The 23,823-nt window shown below is 35.3% G+C and overlaps 1 protein-coding gene and 1 long non-coding RNA gene across 4 annotated transcripts; one reads left to right on the forward strand and one right to left on the reverse strand.

The window, feature by feature from the left end:
* Positions 1-980: 980 nt before the first annotated feature.
* On the forward strand, positions 981-2,636 carry LOC126601358 (uncharacterized). Of its 2 annotated transcripts, none has more exons than XR_007615720.1 (3): positions 981-1,125; positions 1,533-1,614; positions 2,410-2,636. It is a non-coding gene; the product is annotated as an uncharacterized LOC126601358 (long non-coding RNA). The 2 variants fall into 2 exon arrangements; XR_007615721.1 differs by having other exon boundaries at positions 1,548-1,614.
* Positions 2,637-4,089: 1,453 nt separating this feature from the next.
* Positions 4,090-8,945, reverse strand: LOC126604590 (BTB/POZ domain-containing protein NPY1-like). Of its 2 annotated transcripts, none has more exons than XM_050271881.1 (4): positions 7,922-8,945; positions 6,693-6,762; positions 5,263-6,438; positions 4,090-4,851 (listed from the first exon to the last, which is right to left on the reverse strand). In XM_050271881.1, exons 1-4 carry the CDS (start codon positions 7,981-7,983, stop codon positions 4,315-4,317), a joined length of 1,845 nt encoding a protein of 614 aa, XP_050127838.1. In that variant the 5' UTR covers positions 7,984-8,945; the 3' UTR covers positions 4,090-4,314. The 2 variants fall into 2 exon arrangements, with proteins under 2 accessions (XP_050127838.1, XP_050127839.1); XM_050271882.1 differs by lacking the exon at positions 7,922-8,945 and adding an exon at positions 6,863-7,798.
* Between the last annotated feature and the right edge of the window lie 14,878 nt (positions 8,946-23,823).

Below are 23,823 nucleotides of genomic sequence, written 5' to 3' on the forward strand. Positions count from 1 at the left end.
AAGCCCCCCCCATTCATCGTGGGCGCGTGAGGCTTTTGGCCTTAACCTAAGGTGCTAGTTGTTTTGTAGGTGCAAAATCGTCCAAGATCGAAGAGGAGAAAATTTGCATCCACACTAATTGTCAAAGGATTTGTAGGTAAAATGGATTTGTAGATGAAGCAGATTTGTAGCTTTAGCAGTTAAAAGTGATCGTTTTAATGATATCCTGTATTCGAACTTTGCTAACCAAACTGACCAAGAGTATATATATTTGGCATCTCAAGTGAATTGTAGCTTCATTGGTTAAAATTGTGTAACCAATCCAACTTAAAAGATTTGTATTCAAGTGATTCTATAGCTTCAAATTCAATGATTAAGAGTTTGGATGTGATGTGTTTGGAATCAGCTGATTTAACGAAAGTTTTTAGTTAGGATTTTGAAGAATTTTAATTCTATTAATAAATTTTGGGTATTCAATCAGTATTTTATGTAATTCTCGGAAATTCAAAATGTATTCAATCAAGAATTTATCTTAGAAATCAAGTGTCACAGCCCGTCCCGGAGGTACTGTTGACGGGAATGTGAAATGACGGAAGTGCCCTTGGCGTTTTTAAGGTGCGTATGTTAGTGGCGTTATTTTGGTCCGAATATTAATTTAGCTAGAAGAATATTAGAGAGTTGGAAATTTTGAAGGTTGATTTCTTTTATTTTGTATGGCTAGGATGAAATGGAGGGTGTGGGTTAATCTGGACCACACAAGACCTCTCATTCCCTCTCCTTCCCCCGTGCCTTCCCTGTCTCTCCCTCTCCCTCACGAACTCACGCACACACACCCATCGTACGGCACACACCCAAAATCCTTCAAAACTCGACGGATCGAGCCAAATAAGGTATGTATCTTCATCGTTTCGACGTCCTGAGTTCATTGATGCTAGTTTTAGGAAGTGAAACCTTCGATTTCACGTTGAATCCAAAACCTCCATTTTTGGGTACTATTCATGCACACGTTAAATGTCGTGTTTCAGGGAATTCTAAGCTTGTAGTGAGCTTAGTGAGGTCCTAAGGAAGCTCGGGGACGTTCGTTGGAGAGTTTTGGACGTCGGGATCGTGGGTTTCAAAGTTGGCCGAATCTTTGGTTTTTACAAGGTGAGATTTCTTGGTTTTTAAGCCCTAAAACTAGTCCAACGTGATAGTACACTCTTAGGGCTTCAATTTGGTATAAAATACGAAGAAAATGGGTGAAAAACGAAGGAGAACAAGGAGTTTGAAAACTGGCCGGAGTTTGGCCGGAGTCCGGCCGCTGGAAAAACCAGTCCGGCGAGCCCTGCGAAGGGGATGACACGTGCTGCACGTGCTGCGTGTGGCCTGCGCGTGGACCCGTGCCACGTGTGGCGCGTGGGGGCGCGTGAACACTCCAAAATTTTTTCTAAAAATATCCCGACGCTCGTGACGTCGAGTAGGTCGATGTGGTATATTCATATACCCAAATTGAGCATCGTATGAGAAGTTATTTCGAAATATTGGTGATGTGTTTAAAATTAACGTTTTTATAGTTGTTTCGCATATAGGTGAGACGTATCACGAGGACGACCGCATCCAGGGACGCCACGGGGGTTACGACCCGTCGACTTATCAGTGAGTGGGCAGTTTTATTTTCGTATTACCTATATACAACTGTTTTCCCAGAAAATATGTTTTTATGAGAAAAATTATGAATTTAAATGCCATGCATAGAATTATTTGATAAATATGAATTTCACATGAGATATATGATTGATATATGATGCATACATGTTCCATGGTGCTGTGGAGGCACAGGTAAGTCAGGTGAGTTCATTATTCATTTAATTGATTGTTGATAAGATGTTTCAAGCTCATAACCTGCACCCTAGGTGTTAGTGCTTATATTATTCACCACACCGCACGTTCGCCTTGGATCCAAGTAGGTGGATGTCGTACAGCACATGTGAGGGTTCCGACATGCTAGTCGTATAGATCACTAGGCTTGATTCCGACTAGTGGGCGCCCTGATGATATGATGAGAGAAGCACTAGAGCGTATTTTTACACCTTTCATCGTATAGACTACCTTACGTAGTTCCGAGTGATGTGCAGAGTAGGGCCGTATAGGTCACTGTGGTGACTCCGGCTTAGTGGGATTTTGAGCTATTGAATTAATCGTATAGGACCAACTGCAGGGTCTCCGATTAATTTCTTATTTCACCTGATTTATATTTTGATTTATGGCATGGCATGTTTTCTTGAAAATGTTAAAGATTTGGGATTTAAGTTTTGAGATTTTATATGGTTATATATATTTCTGGGAAAGTATACAGGTTTTTACGGCGAGGGGATATAATTGTTTTAATGAACTGTTTTGGAAAACTAATTTGTTTTACTGACCCACTCATTTTGTTTTGCGCCCCTCCAGGTTCTAGTTTAGCGGTGGTTGGCTCACGAGGTCCTTTTCCGGCTTTCTGACAGACTTTGGGACATGTAGGACTCACCTGAGGGTGATGTATTCTTATTTTAGTCCTACTTGACTGCAGTTAACCTATGCTCTGAACTTATGTGTTTACTTGTCAACTCGTTCGGTTATGTTCGTAGGTGGTTATGTTTGAATTTGGTTTGAAATTCTGCTGATTTATGTTGCTTTTACGCTTCCGTGTCGTGCTTATGGTTACGTCACGCCCACGTGACGGCCAGCACACCTGGATCCTCCGGATCGGGGTGTGTCATCAAGTGTATTCAATTAGGATTTTAAAAAAGTTTAAAGAACTTTAAAAGTTGAGAAATTCAAGAAAATCTAGAAATTTTATAATCTCTACTAATTAATAAAACTCTATTTGTCAACTAAAAGAGAGTGAAAAAACAAATTAGTCTTCTATCACACAAAAAAATGATGGGCAATAATGTAATTTCACATGTTTAAATTTTACTCTTTTTTATTAAAGCCACACCTAAGGCCATCTCCAACCATTGGCCTAAAATCTAAACCTTTTAGCCCAGAAAATTTAGGTTTTAACCCAGAAATAGGTTTTTCTGCTCTAATCCTTCTAGCCTAAAACTTTAGCCCCAAATTATTAAAGAATGAATTTAGGCTTTTTTTTTTCTTAAAGTAACTTTTTTAAAAGAAAAAATTATGTAGATTATTCTAATTTAATTTTATAAACATTTTAACCTAAAAATATTTAGATTCTGACAAATATTGAAAAATCACTAACTAGCACCATGAAACTCGTTAAACACTATGAAAAAATATGAAACACATAAAAAAAATTTAATTACTTTAGCCATTAGATTTAAATTTGGACCATTAACTCTTTTTTTACCATTGAATTTCATTAAATTAGATCTTAACTTTTGGATTCAATGAATTTATAAATATAAAACTAAATAAAATATACATATATAATGGCCCAATCCCACTAATCCTGGGCTAAATCTGGCTTTGTTTTCGGTTTTAGGTTTTAGGTCCAATTTTAAGGTTGGTTGGGTTGGATTTTTGTGTGTGGGGGAATAGAGGGGAAAAATAGGTTATGGACCAGAGTTGGAGATGGTCTAAGGTGATGTTAAAATACCTTCAATATTAAAAAAAAAACAAAAACCTCCCACTCCCCCCCCCCCCAATGTTCTCTCTCTCCCTCTCTCCTTCTCATTTTCTAAAAAAAATGTGTTTATACACTCAAAGTGTGTAGGCAAATCCTAATGTATTTTAAGTATTCACAAATCTAGATTTCAAGAAAATTGGATCAAAATTTTACTTGAAAATCATCAATTACACCCTATCAAACTCCATGGAATTCATTTTGCTCAACAACCATCTAGCAAGACATCTAATTTTCTTTTCTTTGAACAAAAGATATTATCTACACTAAAAGGAAAATGTGGGCTCAACCATCTAACAATAATGTGGTTTAATTCTCGTCCTTTTTTTTTAATAGTCAATCTAAAATAGGGATTCAAATTGATACCTCTTTTTGAGGTAAGAAAGAAGAATATCGGTAGATCAATAACTAGTCGATGAATTTTTCGTACACTTCAAATTCAATTCGAAGACGATGAAAGAAATAACTGATCTGAGATCTTCCAACTCCAAAAGAACAAGCACTTAAACAGAAACACAGATCAATTTTCAAGTGGAACCAAAAGATGGTAGACAAGGCACTCGGATAAACTGATTACATTGTAACTATAGTAAACTCCATTTGAGATAATACATGCTTGATAGATTGAAGGACAATATATCATCAGCTACAACAAATCCTACTCCTTTGTACACTTGCAGTGGAATTTTCTGAACTCGTTCAATTCCGTTCAGCCCTGAAATCCCCATTTACGAGATGGAATACCTCCTGTGTCTCGAAGATGAAACCGACTTTGAATCACCAGGAACATTTGAAGTTGGACTATGAGAACTCCCGGATGTCTCGGAGCTCTTGTTCTCTACATGCCCCTTCCCCACAGACCACAATTTATCGAAGATTCTCCTTGACCTAGATGGAAGCAATTGCGCACCACCACTTCGGCTGTTTTTGCTGTTGTTCTTTGCCAGTTTTGTGTTCTTCTGGAACTCTTCAGTTACCTTCATTTGGCTCATCTGTTTTCCCAACGGCTTGCAGTTTTCTTCTGCTATCTTGTCACATTCCTCGTCCAAATTTGTTGTGGAAAGTGAAGTGTCACTGGGATGGTTGTTAAGGGCTTGAACGCTAGCAGCAGATCTTATCTGCTCAAAGAAGAGAACTTGAACAACGACTCGAAGTGGGAGCTGCTCGTTCTGTGCAGCATCCATCGATGCCTCCACTGTAAGTTTCTTGACGTCCATCAATGCGCATATTCTTTTCCTTTCAGCCTTTGTCAAATTAGGGTGCTCCTGGACACGCGGGCTAATCAGCATTCATGCAAATAATTCACAAATCTGAAGGGCTGTATATGTTTCCCAGAAATCGACCAATCTGGTCGCATTCTAAGTCTCTCATTACAATTTAGTATTTACAAAGACAAAATAAATAGCAGGGACTCACATGATCGCATTCCTCGCTTATAGTACTTATTAGGCATAGAACATGGCACAGTTTTAAACATACATAATTTGAATAATATAGTTTCACTTTCAGATCTAATGGTCAGCCAAGGTTTGAAAGAAAAAAGGTACATCCTAATAGATCAGAGCTTCCTGCAACCTCTTTACTTAAATCTCAGAAACATGACAAGGCAACTCTAGTGCGAAACAAAAAGCATGACGGAGAATAAATAAACATGTGGACATGGCTTAAACGCATACCTTCAGGTAGATGTCAATGGCTTTGTACAACCCATCGTGAATTGGCCTGGCTGACTCGGGAACTGATTGTGACAACTCTACGAAACTACTGAGGTTAAGATTTGGGTCATGTGCAATTTCCGCAAGATACCCATCGACCAGTCTACCAACACCCAACAACGATCCATGCCCTAATATAAAAGTATCAGTCCCCTTTTCATTCTTCTCGACAACATCCAAATCCCACTTATACTTTTCATGCATCACATACTGTCTCACAACAGACTGAACCAACTCAACGTCATATATAGTAATTTGAGGAGATCGTGCGGGGATCAATAAATCACCTACACGAGCTTCATGCAACTTCAAACTGATCCTCTTCACCAACTCCTCCCTCAACGACTTGTCTGCTCCAACCAAAATAGAAACTTTCAAAAGTTTCAGCAAGAAACTGGATGAACAACCCATACCTTTGTCAGACGGCAATAAGCAAATAATTGTTTCTACCAGAGATTTGTTCCTCAAGGCGTGTTCATCCGAAACCAGTGCATCAACAGAATCTGGCAACCATCTAACCGCATAAGTCTTCAGAGCCTCCCCAATAACACTGCCATCCATTCTTCCCTTCGATTTCACAGCAATAATAACTCGTTTGTAGAGATCAATATCCAGCTCACATATGTCTTCAACCCACCAATCCCTTGGAACTTTTTCAAATTTGTCTCGATAATTCATCCCTTCTTCAATAATTTTATCAGGCTCTGCTAATTTTCTGTTATATGTGTAGGACCAAGTGATGTTGGCAGGGTCTACAGATGTTTTAGAAGCAATTGAGTCTATGCATCTTCCAGCAATCTTCAGATCTTCAGACCACGACAGAAGAGGTTTAGTGGTTTGTAGCACAATAATGGAATCTTTCCAGCTACGGAAGATGCTTGAGTTAAGGAACACCTCAATTTTGTATATTAGGTTACTGTGATCAACACCCTCAGTCATTTCCAGATACTCAGCAGCACATCGAGCAGCCACAACATTGTAAGCGTTGAGAGTAACAGTCATTCCATAGCAAAACTTTGCACAAATTTCAAAGGATTTTGGCCCACCAGGAAAATCAACCATGTCAATTTCTTCAGAATCCTCATTGGCTTTTGATACTAGTTTTTGCAGGCGATTGCTCTTGGACAAGAGAGGGAACTGGAAAAACAGATACGATCAACAATAAGAAACAGAGCACGGTTCAGCAGAGAAAGCAGCAGTAATTCGAGTAACAAATGTACCATTCAATAATGATCACGTACATTTTAGATTTGACCACCACTATTATGTTCATACGAACATAAATCGTAAAAACCATTCATATGCATATATGACTCCAAACAAATCAAATAATGCTATCATAGTAAAAAATTCATGTAAATTGATGAAAAATGGTGGCAAGGAAAAAATACCTTGTGAAGGTAAAACTTCACTTCCCCAACATTAATAACAACATCCGTTTGCAGTTCAGACGACACATATCTGCATGAACATATGAAAACCAGTTAATCACAGACACAAGGATCATAGAAACTACAATAAGACATGCATTTACAAAATATCTCTATAATTGGATCCTTACGAGGCACGCAGTTGCAAAAAATTCAAATATAACTGTCGGGCTTAAGCGCGTCAAGATTTTCGTTCTTCTTAGTTAAGATTTTACCATGAGGAGGTGGTTTTTGGTAAACTCCAACACCGATGTCAGATTATAGACTTCAGATTCGAGTTGTAACTGATACTAAAATGTCATAAGGAAACTAGACATACAAGAATTAAGCAAGTTTCAATCATTTGCATATTTATTCAGATGACGCCGAAACAATCCACCGGAAGAAAAACACCTCCGGTAATTTGTTTAAATTCCTCGTTCACCGGAAGAATTTCGCCGGCGTGATGGCTACAGATCTTGGGGGTACTCCATATGACTTTTCCATATTTGGACCACAAAACTCAATAAAATAGTGACATTCCAAATGCAGGACCACATCCTGAAAGACAGCTTCCACACCCCCACAACTCCCTTTAGCCCTACACTCTCCAAAATTAAAATAGCAATACTTTTAAAGGCAGAGAGAAAAACAATGATAAGAACAGCACAAAAACGCCCATGTGCTTTCTTCTCTTGTTTATTATCTCCTCAAAAGTTTCTTGTAATTTTCCTATCACAAAAATAAAGGGTTCTCTTCTTGGAAGGTGGCAGCTAATATTTCACCTTTTCAGTATATAGGTATATAAATCACCATCTAATGGCAAATTTGTAATTTCACCCCCTTTCTATCACGATTCAGTGGCAGCAATTCACCAGCTCTGTACAAAAACAGAGCATACTTGCAGAAAAAAACACAAACGCACATGTTCTGTCAAGCAAAAATGAACAATTTCACGGTTCTAGAGAGAGAAGGACCTCATTCATTTGAAATCTCACAATTCTAGAGAGAGAAAAAAAAGACCCATAATTCAGAATCTAAGAGAAGTTCATCAAGTTCATAGCATTGACGGGGAGAGGCAAAAAAAAAAAAATTAAAAACCAAAAACATGAAAAATATGAAAAGGGATTTTAATGGGTTTTTAGAAAAAAAATTGGAGTTTGTGATGCAAAAAATTATGAGCACAGAGAAAAAGTGAAAACCCATTTTACCTGATAAACTTGCCATCAGCCTGAAATGCATCAGACTTGGACCCCAGCTTCATAAACTTCATTTTTGTACCACAATACCCTTCGAAGCAACCAGAAATTACAGCACCAAACGCCTACAGACGAAGTCCTACTCCTCCACAGAGATTATGGACTCCGTTTCCGTTTCTTCTCAATCTGCGGGCAATGCCAACTCTCTCTCTCCTCCCTCTCCCTCTCTAAAATGGCGGGTCCTGAGGAACACTCGGCCGAAAACAGAGACGAAAGCCCTCTCCGCCCTTGAGGACCAAACCAAATTCCAAGACTAGAAATGCCTTCTCCTTCTTCCTTTACTCTCTCTGTTTCTCTCTCTAAAGCACGCAACCAGCAGACCATAAACGTTACAGCAAAATCGTCGACCCTTGCGCCCTCCCCATTCGCTTCCCAAGCCTTTATGATGACATTGATGACGCTTCTTACACAAAACCCACAACTATTTCCCCCCAATCGCAAAATCCCACAAGCCCAAAAATTAAAAAAAATGGAGAAAGTAATAAAATTTAAGAGGATATTTATGAACAAACCCCACCCTCTATCTCCTTTTCTCTCTCTAACCCGCAACTATTTCCACCTAAGAGAAATGCTAATCACAAATCCCACAACCCAAAAAATAAAAAATAAAAAAATGCAGAAAGAATTTATTTTTCTCAGAGGATTTTTATGAACAAACCAAACCGCCCTCTCTCTACTTTCTCTCTCTAACAGTCTGCAACCAGAGGGGAATAATAAATTCTCGCCGCCTTTGCTTTAAATCACTTCCTGATTCGCTGAAGATCTTCCCCTCTAGCTCGTTTCTTTATGATTTTTTTTCCAAGGCGCGAATCTCGACGACGAGTCGATGATGATATGTAATCTGACGCGGCTGTCTCCACCTCCCTCCGAAACTTGCAGCGAAAGAGAAAAAGAGGAGAGAGAGAGAGAAAGTGGTGGTGGTGTGAATTTTGGGTCTAGCGAGAGAGTGTGTGGGTGTGTATATAGAGTAGGGGACTGTGTAGACAGAGTGGCTCAGAGGACATAGCTTTTGTGCCGCTAAAGCACGCCACCCTTTTATGGTCGATTTTGCCCTTCGTAATTTGCGGTTTTTGCCCGAGGTGTCCCTTCTCGTCGTCTTGGCTTCGCGGGAGATGTTGAATTACGCGCCGGGGAAGGAGAGTGGAAGGTGTTGGTGGGGCCCTTGTGCCGGGTGGATGTTCCTGCCATTTGACGCCTAGCTAAGATGAGCAACTTTTTGACTTTTGACGCCTTAGTCTATATTTAACTTAAGATTGGGAATTCGATCATAAAAAAATTTTGGAAAAAAAAAAAAGAACTTAAGAAGGGGAATGCCTAGTTTAGGAGAGCAATTAGGACTTGTTTGAGCGTAATTTTAAAATGATTAAAAGTATTTTTAATTAAATTATTTTTTATTTCAAATTATTTTATAGAAATGTTTTTAAATATTTTTTTATAATTCATTTGTATTTTTATTAAGAATTAGTTTTACAAAATATTGATCTAAAATGTTTTTGTCATTTAAAAATTACTTCCAAAAAAACTATTATATGACAACGATATACTGACATTGTAACGTTCGTGTTAATAATACAGTTCTATTATTAGCAATGTACTTGTGTCACATTTTTATTGGTTTAAAGTAAAATTTAAGTTAGCTATCATGTGATAAGAAAGTAACGAAAATGCGTCAATCATTGTATGACAGAATTTATCTTGGTCTCTGTTTTTCTTCAGTAGTAATCTTGATTTGCTAGTAAAAACCTTTTTTTTTTATGAGATAATCAAAACTATAGCTTCGTTACAATAGAGAAAATCAAAACCTGTCTTATCATAATTCTAACTCATTAATTCATTTTCTTAAACCATATTAGTGATAACCGAGATCATGTCATGAACCTAAAATGTCAGATCAAGAAAGAAACTCGCATGTTACAAATTTGTAACTACCACACTAAAACATCACTCATTAAGTAAATAATCAACCACATTTATTAAGTAAAACATGTGATTACATATTTATAATTGATTTTTCAATTTGTTCAAATAACTATTTTATAATCTTCCCACAGTATAATAGTCGTCGGAAATTTAACCCACCAACCGTCACCCGTTCAAATTTATTATTATGCATGACATCATTGGCATGGACCAGATCTATCTATCTATCTTAAGCAGTAAATTCCAAAGGGACATGCAGCCACGAGTCAATTGGTCAAATAAACCAATATAGACACCTAATTTTTCCTTCGATTGATTCTGTTCTTTTAATAAGATAGGATTAGAGAAATGAGATTTCAAAATTTTAGGTTGAATAATATTGTACATATTTGACATCAAAAGTCTATCTAATTGAATTGTTATTTGTTGATTGGATTTGAAGGCTTAGTAATTTGATGTTAAATTTGACATTAATGTCAAATTTATTTTTAATTCATTTTAATAGTGGATCCCTTATTCCACTAACATTTCATTTAATAAAAATTGAGTAATGCAATTCATACCATGTTTTTATACCACATTTTCATATCACCTTAGGTAGTATTTGATGTGAATAGCCATATCATTTGAATTAATCAGATTTTTAAATTTAGTTCATTATTTAATAAACTAATAATTAAAAAAAACTAGTCAATTAAATGATGATTATAGTATACGAGAATGAGTCTTTCTCCTTCCTTTCATTGGGTTTTGCAAATTTTTCAAATGATGTGGACCATATCAAATGCCACCTAAGGTGGTATAGAAATGTTATGTGGTATAAAAACATGGTATGAATAGTATTACTCATAAAAAATTATTTCAACATTTTTTTAATAATTACAATCATTTAAAGCTCTATTTAAATAATAAAATAACATTTGACAATTCGATTAAATAATTACAAAATTTGACATAAAGCTTCAGAATACCACATCAGTCATCAATTGTAATTTGACTCTTATAATTTAACATTTCCTTCAAAGATGATCTTAAAGCTTCGATTTTAAGCTTCCTATGCTTTTTGCACATGGTTGTACGTAGAAATTTGTCCATCCACTCTATTGACTTTTATTCGAGGATTTTACTATATTTTTACAATTAACATCGGGGCTGCTGGATCAAGTTTGGGCTAGCTTAAGAGTGATCAAGCTTGTTCTCTCCCTATGATAGTGATCAAGATTAGCTTACTCACTCTTAAATTCTTATATATTATACACTGATGCATGTTAAAGAAAAAAACGCACTAATCTACTTTGCTTCGAGTGAAAAGCCATTAATTATTTAGTGGGCAATAACTACTAATTAATTAACTTAACGAGCCAAAAGACTGTTAGTTGAATTACCTAACTTCCACTATATTTGTCAATTAGACTAACGTGATACATGCATGAAACATAGGTGATAATTCGATGGTTGGCGGGCGCTACTATTCAACGTAAACCTAGTTATATTTACAGTATTAATTAGTTTGTACTGGTTTAAACTTGGAAAATGAAGGTTTAAAGTACGACAAAACCAACCTAAAATACCACTACTTCATAAGTGATTAAGGTTCGGATTAGGGGCTATGTTGACGGCCACCCCTACTGCTGTGCTAGTGATTAAGGTTCGTAAACCTAGTACTGAGATGCTTTTATAAAAAGTGAGTATAAAAAAATTGAGCTCAAAAAAATATTTGGTAAATATTTAAAAACAACTTATTTTCACAGTTTTGGGTGAAAAAAAACTGAAAAAACATGAAGCAGCAAAAATGAGCTTATTCTCACAGCACATCAGAAACAGTTTTTTTTTCAAAGCACATCAATACTAAACCAGCCTTACTATTGTATGCAATGTGAGTAGTGAAGCCTTAGCAGCAATAAGACTCTCCCAAAAATAGAGAAATGTTAGTAAGACTCTATCAAAAGTGGGATTCGTCGTGCACCTTGTGAAATCTCATGCTTTTTTGCACAATATTTTTATAATATTAGCACATAAAATATCATTATAATAGAGAGTTCATGCAAAATCTTACTTTTGAGACTAAAGTCTCCTTAGCATTGAAATTTGATAAAACAGCTATAAACAGGAATCCACTTTAATAATTATAATAACTTTAACCGTTTGATCAAATTTTAATGGTCCAAATTGATAGATCCCTAGGATCCTATGATGCATGTTGCATGTCCGATAACAATAAATTCGGTTCATAATCGTGTTTCTCCTTACAAAGGCAACTGGCAAGCACCCATGCAAAGTCAGATATAGGTGTGTTGATGGTGAAGTTGAACAATGTTTCCCCCGTCAACCTAATATTAATTGGTCCAATATTTTTAATATTTAGCTAAGCTACTATATATATGGTCCTTTCAGCCATAGGGTTTTTAAGTGTTTTGTACAAGTGTAATCAATCCGCGTAATGCTTCCTTATTTTCTTGGGCAGGAGAACCTTTCAGAAAACAAGTCCCCTCATTTCCCTCACATCTTTACAGCTGCAATTCATCATTGTCCCTTTCCTCAACCACTTCTGCAACTTTATCCCATAATGCCTTCATATTAAAAACATTTATTCTTAAGAATTGATTGGATTCTTGATATTCAGATTTTTTTTTATTTATAAATAAAAATTATTCGGTTCGAATCTTATAGATTACAAATTTAATACTAAATTAAGTTACTCATTATGTAGCTTAACCGAATTTCCCTTCATTCTTAGTGTAAAATATATTTTTATACTAAAAATAAATAATTAGGTTACTAGCATGTTAGCGTATTTCTATGTTAAAATAAAATAAAAATCTTAATAAAAGAAGGAAGAAGAATAAACTCACTTACCTATATATATATATATATATATATATATATATTGAACGATTTTTACCTATATATTGAACTGATTAATGACACACCCGATTGAGATCAAGGCATGCTGGCCGTCACGTGAGAGTGACGTAGCCATGTGCACAGTGCGGAAGCAATAAAGATAAGAAATATATGAATAATTAAAAACCAAATTACTAGAGTGCAGTACTAAACAGAAAGTGATAGGAGTTAGTTACAACAGTAAACACTCATAATCAAAGCATAAAAGTCTAGGTGCAGTCCAGTAGGACAAGTACAGTACCAGGAATGTCCTACTATTATTTAGATAAGTAAGAACTGCCGACGTCCTCAAGCCACCAACAACAAGCTTACTTAAAACCTAGAGGGGCGCAAAACAGAAAACGTGAGTGGGCAAAAACAAATGTTTTACAAAATCATTTCATTTATCAACATAGTAACCCCTTGCTGTAAAACATGTAAGATTTTCCCATAATTAAGATATAAGTATATACATAGATATACATATACATAGATATACATATACATATATATATATATATATATATATATATATATATGAAATCATAACAATTCACTTCATGCTTCACATAATCATATTCATATGTATGTCATGCCAAAATATAACAAAGTAAACAATCCAGGTAAGAATGATTTCATGGGAATATGATATGTTAGCCGAAACCCCTGAGGTGGTCTGTACAACTAAATTCATAACTCAAAAGTCAATCTAGCCAGAGTCACTACAATGACATATACGGCAATATACTACACATAAGTCAGAACCACTAAAAAGTGGTCTGTACGACAAGATTAGGTGTAATATAGTTATGCTCAATTTTACTCTCTCATAATAGTCGGACGATAAATCGCTAGTCACCTACGAGTCGGAACCATAATTAAGGTCTGTATGACAAGACTGTGCACCTAAGTTGGATCCAATATGAGCATATAGTGAGGGAGGTGACGTAAATAAACAGGCATGTACTTCACATCTCTAGCTAAATTACAAACACCCTAGGTGCAGTTTTATGAGCTCAACATTAGTCAATCACATATCATATCATCAATTATTCCTATAATCAAACATAACTTACATGAACTTACATGTGCCTCCACAGCACCACATTTATATATATATATATATATATATATATATATATATATATATATATATGCAACCATGAAATGCATAATCAAATTATAAAAGCATTTGGCATATTATTTCAACGCATACTTTCCTTAAAAATGCATTTATGGGAAATATATCAAGTATATAAGTATATACTGAAAACAAAAGCCTACTCATTGATATGTCGACGGGTCGTAACTCCTGAGTCGCCCCTGGATACGTTTGTCCTCAAGATAAGTCTCACCTATATGCGAATTAACTATAAAAACGTTATTTTAAAGCACATAGGTAATACTAGCTAATAACTTCTCATACATTGCTTAATTTGGGTATATGAATATACCACAGTGATCTACACAACCTTACGAATATTGTGATATTTTTAGAAAAAAATTTCTATGGCTCACGCGCCGAGGAGGGTATGGCCTCACGCGCATCACCTTCAACCTCCAGACACCGGAACTGTGTCACCGACGCCGAATTCTGGGCAGACCTGCAACTACCCATTTCTCACTCGTTTTTGCACCATTTTTCACGTATTTTATACCAAAATGAAGCTATTTACTTGTAGAACACAATCATACTAATTTAAAGTTCTAAAAATCACGGAATCACACCGGAGAATTCCAAGAAAACCGACCAAACTTCGTCCACACGATCCCAACGTCCAAAACCTTCAAACGAAGCACTCCGAGCTTCCTTGGGACCTCACTAAGCTTCCTACAAGCTTCAAATTCCCGAAAACATCCATAATTACGTGTGTATGAACAATGCACAAATCGGGGGTTATGAAAAACTAGGGTTTTTGAAGGTATCCTTACCTGAAATGGGTACCAATCGACTCGTCCAGGCTTCACAAACACAATGGTATCATTTTCTTCCTCAATCAGTGAGGTTTGAGAGGTCCTTGGTATTTGTCCGTACAAGAAGAAGGAGAGAGAGAGAGTCCGAGAGATGAGATAGAGCGTAGGAAGAAGAGAAAGAAGGGAAAGGTGATGTGTGTGGTCCACAACTAGTCAACATTCAGTCATAACCAAGGTTTCTTAGTTCCTAATTGGTTCCAAAAACTTAGGGAAACTCAATTAATCCCATTTCAAAACAAATCACACACCACGCACTTTAACGTCCAAGGGCAAAATTGTCATTTCACATCAAGGAAAAATTAGTTATTCGGGACGGGCTGTGACAATTAACATTTGTAATTTTTATGGTATAATCAACACGCACTCATGGCGTGTTTACCAACGGGGGTTGGAATGAAATGAAAGGAAATCATTCCTGATTGAAACGATTGCAGTGTTTACTTAACATTTTGGGAATGAAAATATGGTAGGGTCTACTAGAAAATAGGAATTCAATTCCAAAATGTGGAGGAACTGGATTACTGAGATGGAGGTGGTAATCCCACTCCGGGTGAAAGCCTCCATCCGGAATCATACTTTCCTACCTAAAATACCCTTAAAATACTTCAGCATCCAGCCCGCCATCTGTCCATCTCCCTCGCCGACTCCCTTACAACTTCAGCACCCGAACCTATCCATTTGCACATGCATCGTACTAGATTAAACTTTGAAGTCGTTGTCAGAAGCTCGCCTGCGCTTGCACCATTGCAGGAATTCGAGGTTTTGACAAACTATTTTCAAATCTGACTTTCTAACCCACACTGAGATTTCCCTAAAACTTAACCCACATCGACGAAGGAGCATGAAATAGAGAGAGGAAATAGGAGATGAAAAAAGGGAATCTGACGTTCTAACCAAATTCCTCATCAATTCAATTCCTCCAATTTTGATTACGGTTACGTAAACGCGCCATTGGTGTGGATACCATATTAGTAGATTCTTGAACTATTGATACACGACTTAGCAGACCAAATGTGGCACTCGATAGTTGACCGCGATGATACTTTTAAGTGTTTGAATTGGATATGTATTCGTACTGCAACGAATCCTTTTGCGCATTTTAGTGTGCTAAACTTAACATGGGTTGAATAAGGTATGTATATTGTTCACACATGATAGATAGCTTAAATACTTTTAGATGGTGAATGAGATGCAGATTGTAAATGCTCACACTTAGAACGACTGATTGTAGTACAACTCAAATAGTCGATATACTAATGTTGATTCACATGTTTGAGGCATACATATTTTTTCATGATGTCAACTCGTGGGTCTACTCTAAAGTAGAATTATTAGTAGTAGGCGTGAGCCTACCATCATAAAGTGATGATTTATATGATAGAAAGGAAGAAATAAAATATGAGAGGGTCCCAAGCCAATAATATTCATAGCTTTATATACAGAGGAGGGGTTTGATGTGCTTTTGCCTGGCAAAAAGGGCAATGCTGGGGACCATATACATGCCTTAGTGTGTTTTGAAGAATATAAGTTGCACGTTTTGGGTTTGATTGGTGCTGTTTGGGTTACACATAAGAAGATTCTGTCCAGGTTTTATGCTCTTAAAGCTCGACATCTACTTACCCACATATCAAACTCTGCTTCCCCTCCCTCCCTCACGTACACACACTATAGCCATGAATATGAAATTTGGCTAGTGTTTTTTCTACGTCCTCAATCATATGTAGGGTGACTTGACGATCGAGTTGTGTTTGTGTTACTTTTCATGTTTTTGTTGTGTTACTTCTACTACGTCTTGATCAATATGGACGTCGATATAAAATCCAGAATAAAATAATACAATAATTTATACTACTCATCGAAAAAGTTAAAAGCTATTGTTTATTTAATACAATCTTATGCGATGAATAATGTTTGCGTTGAGTCATGTTAATCATGTTTCGTTACATTATATATTCGTACGGCGTTGAAGTAACAACTCAACTTTAACCGTTGTAAATTCCCAAATTAACAAGTCCTTTAATTTCCCTTACATTTCCCAACGGGTAATGTTAGAGAGACTAAATTTATATACAAAATTTACAAATCAAATGATGTGTCACCAATAGGAATAAGCACGTTTATCAACTCTTAAATAATAGACCAATCACTTTCATGTCCTTTAGTTTTCAAAATTTTGTCTACAAATTCAATTTCTCTAGCATTACTCTTTTCTAACCAGTCCAACTTTCAAAAATTGCAATTTCATTTTGCAAAATTACAGAAGTACCCAAAACAACTTCAACACTTTTCAGTTGAGTCCAACTGGTGGGTCAAATGTCCAAAATAGCCTCGTCATTTGTTACGCTAGTAAAAGCCGCGCCTCTCCTCCTCATTCTTACCCTAACAAAAATCCCAAGAGCAACTTCACTCCTAAAATATCAGCGACGCTATTACTCTCAGGTATATGTTGGAGCAATATTAGAAAATATGAAAAATAACAATATAATTCCAATGATAATAATCATAAAGAAATTCATAATATCAATTATATATGAGATTAATATAAATAACTAGATTGAAAGTTAGAATAACTGACAAACTTGGAGATTGAGGCTTGCATACATGCAATGTCCTAAAGATAGAATTTCGCCCCTACTCGCGTGCTTGTAGTTCGATAGGCGTCAATCTCCCAGGATTCAACAATCTATAATCTGAAGTCAAAGCACTTCAATTTTCGGACTCTTGCGAACTTTATATATTCTGTACTCTCAAGACACGACTCGGATTTCTACTAAGACATTGGAGAAAACTCTTCTCTTCATTTTTTTAGACAGGTGGGATGCTTGAGTTTATATAGAACTCAAGCCACCCTTTTTGAACTCAAGCCACCCTTTTTGAAACAATATGACTGTTGTCTAAAGTTTCAACGAACAGATACAACTTATGAATTTGAATTCAACTATGACACATGACTCTTATTTTTCATTCATACAAAAATTAAATATTATAATATTAATTATAATATATAATTTCTAACCGTATATAGCAAGTTAATTATTGCCTTTTAGTGAATAGTAACTGCGAATTGCATATTCACTACTAAATTGACTCTCTCATCCATATCGTATTAAGACATTGATTTTTTTTTTAGAAAATATAGAATATAATTTTATTTTTTATTTCGGATAGGATTTTTAAATAATATCGTCGCATCACATGTCATTATTCGAAAGTGTAAATTTTGTGGATAGATTGGGATAATATTTTTAACTAATCTTGTAGCGCCACGTGTCACTATCTATTTAAAATCCTTGAAAATAGATTTCGATAAGATTTTTAACCAACCACGCCATGTCACGTGCCATTATTTACAACCTCATTATTTCTTTATTCTCCATATAAACCCTACATCATTCGACAAGAAAAATATAAACCCTACATCCCTTCCAGCACACGGCGTGCACCCTATTGGAACCAGCTGAGCGAGATTTCTCAACAAGTAGGTCTGTTTTTTCCCTCTCTTTCCTTGATTTTATCTTTTCTTTGGTCATCTAAGCAACCGTTTATCTAGGAATTTTATGCTTTTTTTTTTTTTAGGGTTTGTGCTTGTTTTTGGAGGAATTTTTTTATTTGTGTTGGATTATTTTGACGGTAAGTTGGCGTAAAATTGAGCACGGTGACGTTGTAAGATTAATACAACTAACCCAATATAGTGGGATAAAACTTTATTATTGTTTGGTGTTCTATGAGTTGGATAGGGCCAAATGCTTCTCATTTGGCCAAGAAGGCCTCTACCAACGATCACAAAGATCAATGTTGGATTTAGATTTTCATATTCGTTTAATATACCTCAACCCTTTTACCACATCCTTATAAAACAAAAATATTTAATATTAGCAACCAGTAGTTGATTCCATTGTGTATAATAAGATTGGAACACATATAAAAGCATCACTCATCCTAAAATATTTTATAAAAGCATCACTCATCATAAAATATTTTCTAAAGGATCACTGAGCTCTATGTCTTATGATTCTAAAGGTTACAATCCATCTACATCTTCAAATAATAATCCATCTTATTGGGGAAGACGAGCAGTGTTTCCAATCTTTTTTGAGCATATATATTAACTTTGAGCATGTATTTTTTTTGTTTGGAAGAATCCTCAAACGAATCGGCACTTCTCTACCAAAATGAAAACGAAAAAAATCAGTCATTCTTATTTAGAGACAAACCAAATTGACAGTCAAATAATGGGTCATTCATATTTATCACGTGACAGCTTGCATACTTTGTGTTATTTATTAATTTCTCTTAAAATACATTATCCATTTTGTATTAGTTCCGGGAGAGAACGAAAACGGGACTAACATATCGTTGACCTTAATTTGAAATAACAAGACAGTTAATCAGTAAGTTTACCACAAACATAACACGCGGTTAAATTAAAGCATAAGTACACAAAGTTTTAATAAAAACAAAATGAAATAAAGCTGTGTTCAGCCATTTTTTCCTAACTGCATGTTAATATGTTTATGGTAAATTTACTGATTAATTGTTTAATCGTTTCAAATTAACGTCACCGGTGGGTTAGTCCCATTTTCGTTCTCTCTCGGAATTGAAATAGAGATTGATAATGTATTTCAATGAAAATGAATGAATAACACAAATGAGGTGAGCTATAAAGTGATGGATATGAATGACGAATATGAATGATGCATTCAGTTCATATTATTCGACTGTTGCTCTAATTGATGAAGGGTCTAGATATATGCTTAAAGTTGATGCAATGTGCACAATGCACACTTAAAAACTTCTTTTTTTATTATCTTCACCAACAAGATCGAACATAATTGGGCAGAGAATAATAACTTAAATCCTAGAACTAGAAAGCTCTGTGATGATTTAAAAATGATTTTATGGTAAATTAGGCTTTAATATATTTTGTTCCAATTGTTTTTATGTAATGATTTTGTTTTATAGGATGTGATGAGAGGCTTGAGATATCTAATAAACATAACCTCAATCTTGAGAATGAAACCTAAAATTCAGCTTCAATATTTGTGGTTGCGGTTCTTCTACTACTGTGATTGTCATGTTGCATTGTTATCAGCAGAGGAGAAGTCACGATTTCGCTATTTTGTTTTTTAGAAATTGGAAGAACGGAAACCTAAACTTGAGAGCAAGTCGGAGGGAGGTTGGATGCGAATTGCCATTTGCCAGACTATGTAAACTGTAACCAAAGCTTTGTTAGGGCTAGGTATGTGAATGTTTTGACACATACGTACAATCCAAATCCACTAGCGGTCCAATACAAAAATCACAAAATATCGTTTTTGGTTTATTCTCGCAACTTGGTTAAGCATAAACTTCGACTAAAAAAAAACACATAAACATTATATAAGTCAGTTCGGTTTATTTTTAAGAACTTAATATTTTTAAAATATCATTAGTTCTGATTTTTTTTCGATTTTATTAAGTGCAGAAAATTGCCGATTCGTTTGGGGAAATAGAAAAAAAGTTGGAATCATTCCTTCCTTCCAAACAAAAAACAATCAGTACTTCTCAAGACTTACTTGATGAAGACATCAAATCTACGTTCAAAGTTAATACTATTTACAAACTTGAAGACGACGTTTTCCTTATCATCACTCATAAGGTGTATTAAAATTTGAAGACGTGGCTGAAGGATAAGAAGAATAACCTTTAAAATCTTAAGACGAGAGAGCTCAGTGATTATTTAAAAATAAAATAAAATATTGCGAGTGATGCTTTCATATATATGTTTCAATCTTTTAAAATCATGAAACCGACTACTGACTGATGATATGTAATGATTTTGTTTTATAGAGATGTGAGAAGGTTGCGGTATTTTAAGGGGTGTGATATCCACACACTTCTTTTTACTTCTCTCATATTTTTTTTGTTTTCAGCCGTCGGATCGGATGAATTAAAAAATATCAACGAATATAAATTAATAAGAGGTATGTGAAAAATAAAAACATGATGTATGAATAGCACATCCTATTTTAAAAGCACCCTAAAACAAAAGCATGGATATCTAAATCCAACCTCTATTTTGTTGTCGTCGGCATAGGCTGTCTTGGTTGGATTAGCAGCGTGGAGACTTTCCGAAGCCGAATATTGATGCATTTTGTGATATCTTCTCTAAATCTAATTTGCAATCTCTACTTATGCATTTTTTGGATAAATCTAGTTGGGGAACGTCACCAAAGCAGATGGAATCTCGTCAAAGACTGAATTATTCGACAAATAAACCCTTTCTAGCTTTATCATTAATGGGAACTTTAACGAAAAGCATCCGGTACTGTTCACTTTAACGAAAAACCATATTTTTACACTAAAAAGTCAATCCTGGTACTATTCACTTTACCTTTTATTTTGTCCTTATCATTAAAACTCAAAGTTTTCAAGCTATTTTCATTAGTTTTCCTTTATCATTAAGCACATTTTGACTTTTGATTTCATTTTGCTCATAGAATTTAAAAGTCGTCACTTTACTTTTTGAAACTCAAAATTCACTTCATGTTATCTTGTTTCTGTTGTTTGCACGCAAAAATAGTCAAATATGTTGATGTGGATTAAAACATACATTTTTAGAATTAGTTTTAGTTTTAGTTTTTTTTGTCTTTTTTTTTTACGTTTCCTGGAACTCGATTTTGGGATGGTTCCGTTTAAAAGTTTACTAGACAAGTTTGAGGTTGACAAGATTTGAGGAGGAATTCCACCATAAATAAGACTAACTTCTAAATGCATTTGTACAAGATGGGTAGAAAGATTGCCAATCATTTCCAGCTAATTCAAGTTCTTGAAGGTTAGTCATTAACTAAACAAGTTAAAAACGCGGGAAGAGTAATTTTTTGAATGAAATATATTAATACAATTCTCAAGTATGTATTATGATTGCATTTTGTTTTAGTTTGATTTCTTCGTAATATATTATTTCTTCTACAATTCTCAAGAGTCATTAACTTGATGTAGAAATGGATTTTCCTGAGTAATTAGTCATTTTCATGTATCAATATACAATGTTTGGATGATTGTTGGAAATTAAAGCCCTTTGAATATGTCCTATGATGACTACCACAATCTCAGAGACGACCCTGGTCTAATGTTGGACCACAATAGAAGTAAACCAAGTTGGGAGCAATGTTTCCGTCATGAAGATTGGAAGATTGGTCTCTAGCTTTGTTGCACCTGACCTGAAGCTTGACCAATACAAACATGAACACCAAAGGAGAATTCCAGTCCTCTAAAGCATAACCATGTTCCGAAACAATCCCCGCCCTGAAAGAAAGCAACGATGCCTTATCTTTATTGTTTGAGCATTTTCTTGGCCCAAAACCGCGGTCAAGAAAATGATCATACAAAGATAATTAAAAAGGAAAACCTTTGAAAACCAATCATGATCATATCAATGTTGGAGAAAGCAAAATTAAGAGAGTAGAAGCGGATGTATGGGACGGAAGAAAATGCATGCAGCAGCTGCATGTGCTTAACATTAAGATAATGAAAAACTTAACCAAGTCCAATGCTAATAAGTATGCAATAACATGCTGGCAAATTTTGAATACCCTCTGCCTAACTGCCAAGGAGAGATTTTTCAATGTGCTAGGAATACTGGTCAACACACTAAGTGTAATAATAAAATATGTTGGAAACTTAAAAAAATAAATTTCTACCCAATTATTTTTTTAAACTTTATGTATCAAGCCGTGTTCTCTTGTTGAAGAACCGGATCTATGTACATTGGGCACCTGTGATCTTTGACTTTAAATCTTTCCATTTGTTGGGTTTTCTTGTGTGTTTGGGCTGTTAGCCCACCTCTATACCAAAAGGCCATGAAAACTTATGCACCAACTAAAGGCCCATCTCTAGTTCATAGGTTGGCAGCAAAACCAAACTTCCGACGCATCACCGACACAAATCTGTGCTCACGAATTAAACAGTGTTGGCACTATTGGCTTCTTTTCGATCTCTATTACACAACTCATCCTTCCATCGAATTACACCTAGGTGGTAGTTTCCACCGCCTCTCCACGGTTGAGCTTGATTTTTTCTCGGCGGACTTAATAATTCACCTATATATATATATATATATATATATATATATATATTTCGCATCCAATCATTCCAGATAATGCTTATAATTTATGTATACTATCTCTACTCGTTTCTCGAGTCATGGAAAAATCGGCTCGTTTGGTGGAAAGAACGAGATAAAGTTGAATCCAAACCAATCATATTGAGTCACGAAACTATAGATGAGACTTGCAAAACACAATATACTGAAAAATATTGGCCCCAACTTATAAAAGTGCAATAGACATCGGCCTTGGTATGCTATAGACTAAAATAATTAAAGTTTCTCGGTCCATGCCAAGCCACCAAACGAGGACCATAACACGATAAGATTTCGCAGGAAGTACTTAAGGTTTTTTGTCAAACCTTCTCGAGTCAGGTCTCTAATGGTTTGACATCGCATAACACGATATTATATAACATTAGCATATGGGCACACACAAAGTATGAGAAAAAAATGTATTTTTGTCTTTGAAATAGAATGAGAGAGGAAGAGAGTGATTGACAATGTGGGAGTAGGAAGTTTTTTTTTTTTTTTATAAATAAAATTAGAGATATGTTAGGATTACAAGTTGGTGAGGCTTTGAAAAAAAAATAGCAAAATTTGGTTTGTGAAATTACATTACTGCCTCATATTTCTTATTCATGTTATGTTTTAATTAGATGATTAAACTAGTAATTTCATAAGATTTTGGTCGACAATGAATGTTTTATTAATTAGTAGAGATAAGAAATTTATTTTGATCTATTGAATTGGATAAATCAAAGAAGATTTAAAAGAAGAAAAAACAAGTAGGGCAGAATCTGCAGATGATGCTAAATCTTGGATTCATTGATCTGTCCTACTCATCTTTTGCTATTTCCAGATTCAACCCATAATTTCAGGCACTAAACTACTAAAGTGGTATAACGCAATGGCTACACGTTACATCATATATTAGTTGACATAAAAATTGCAAAACGACATGTCGTTGTGTTGACGTAAAAGGAAAGGA

This window comes from Malus sylvestris, chromosome 15 (assembly GCF_916048215.2).
Source record: "Malus sylvestris chromosome 15, drMalSylv7.2, whole genome shotgun sequence".
NCBI classification, from domain to species: domain Eukaryota; kingdom Viridiplantae; phylum Streptophyta; class Magnoliopsida; order Rosales; family Rosaceae; genus Malus; species Malus sylvestris.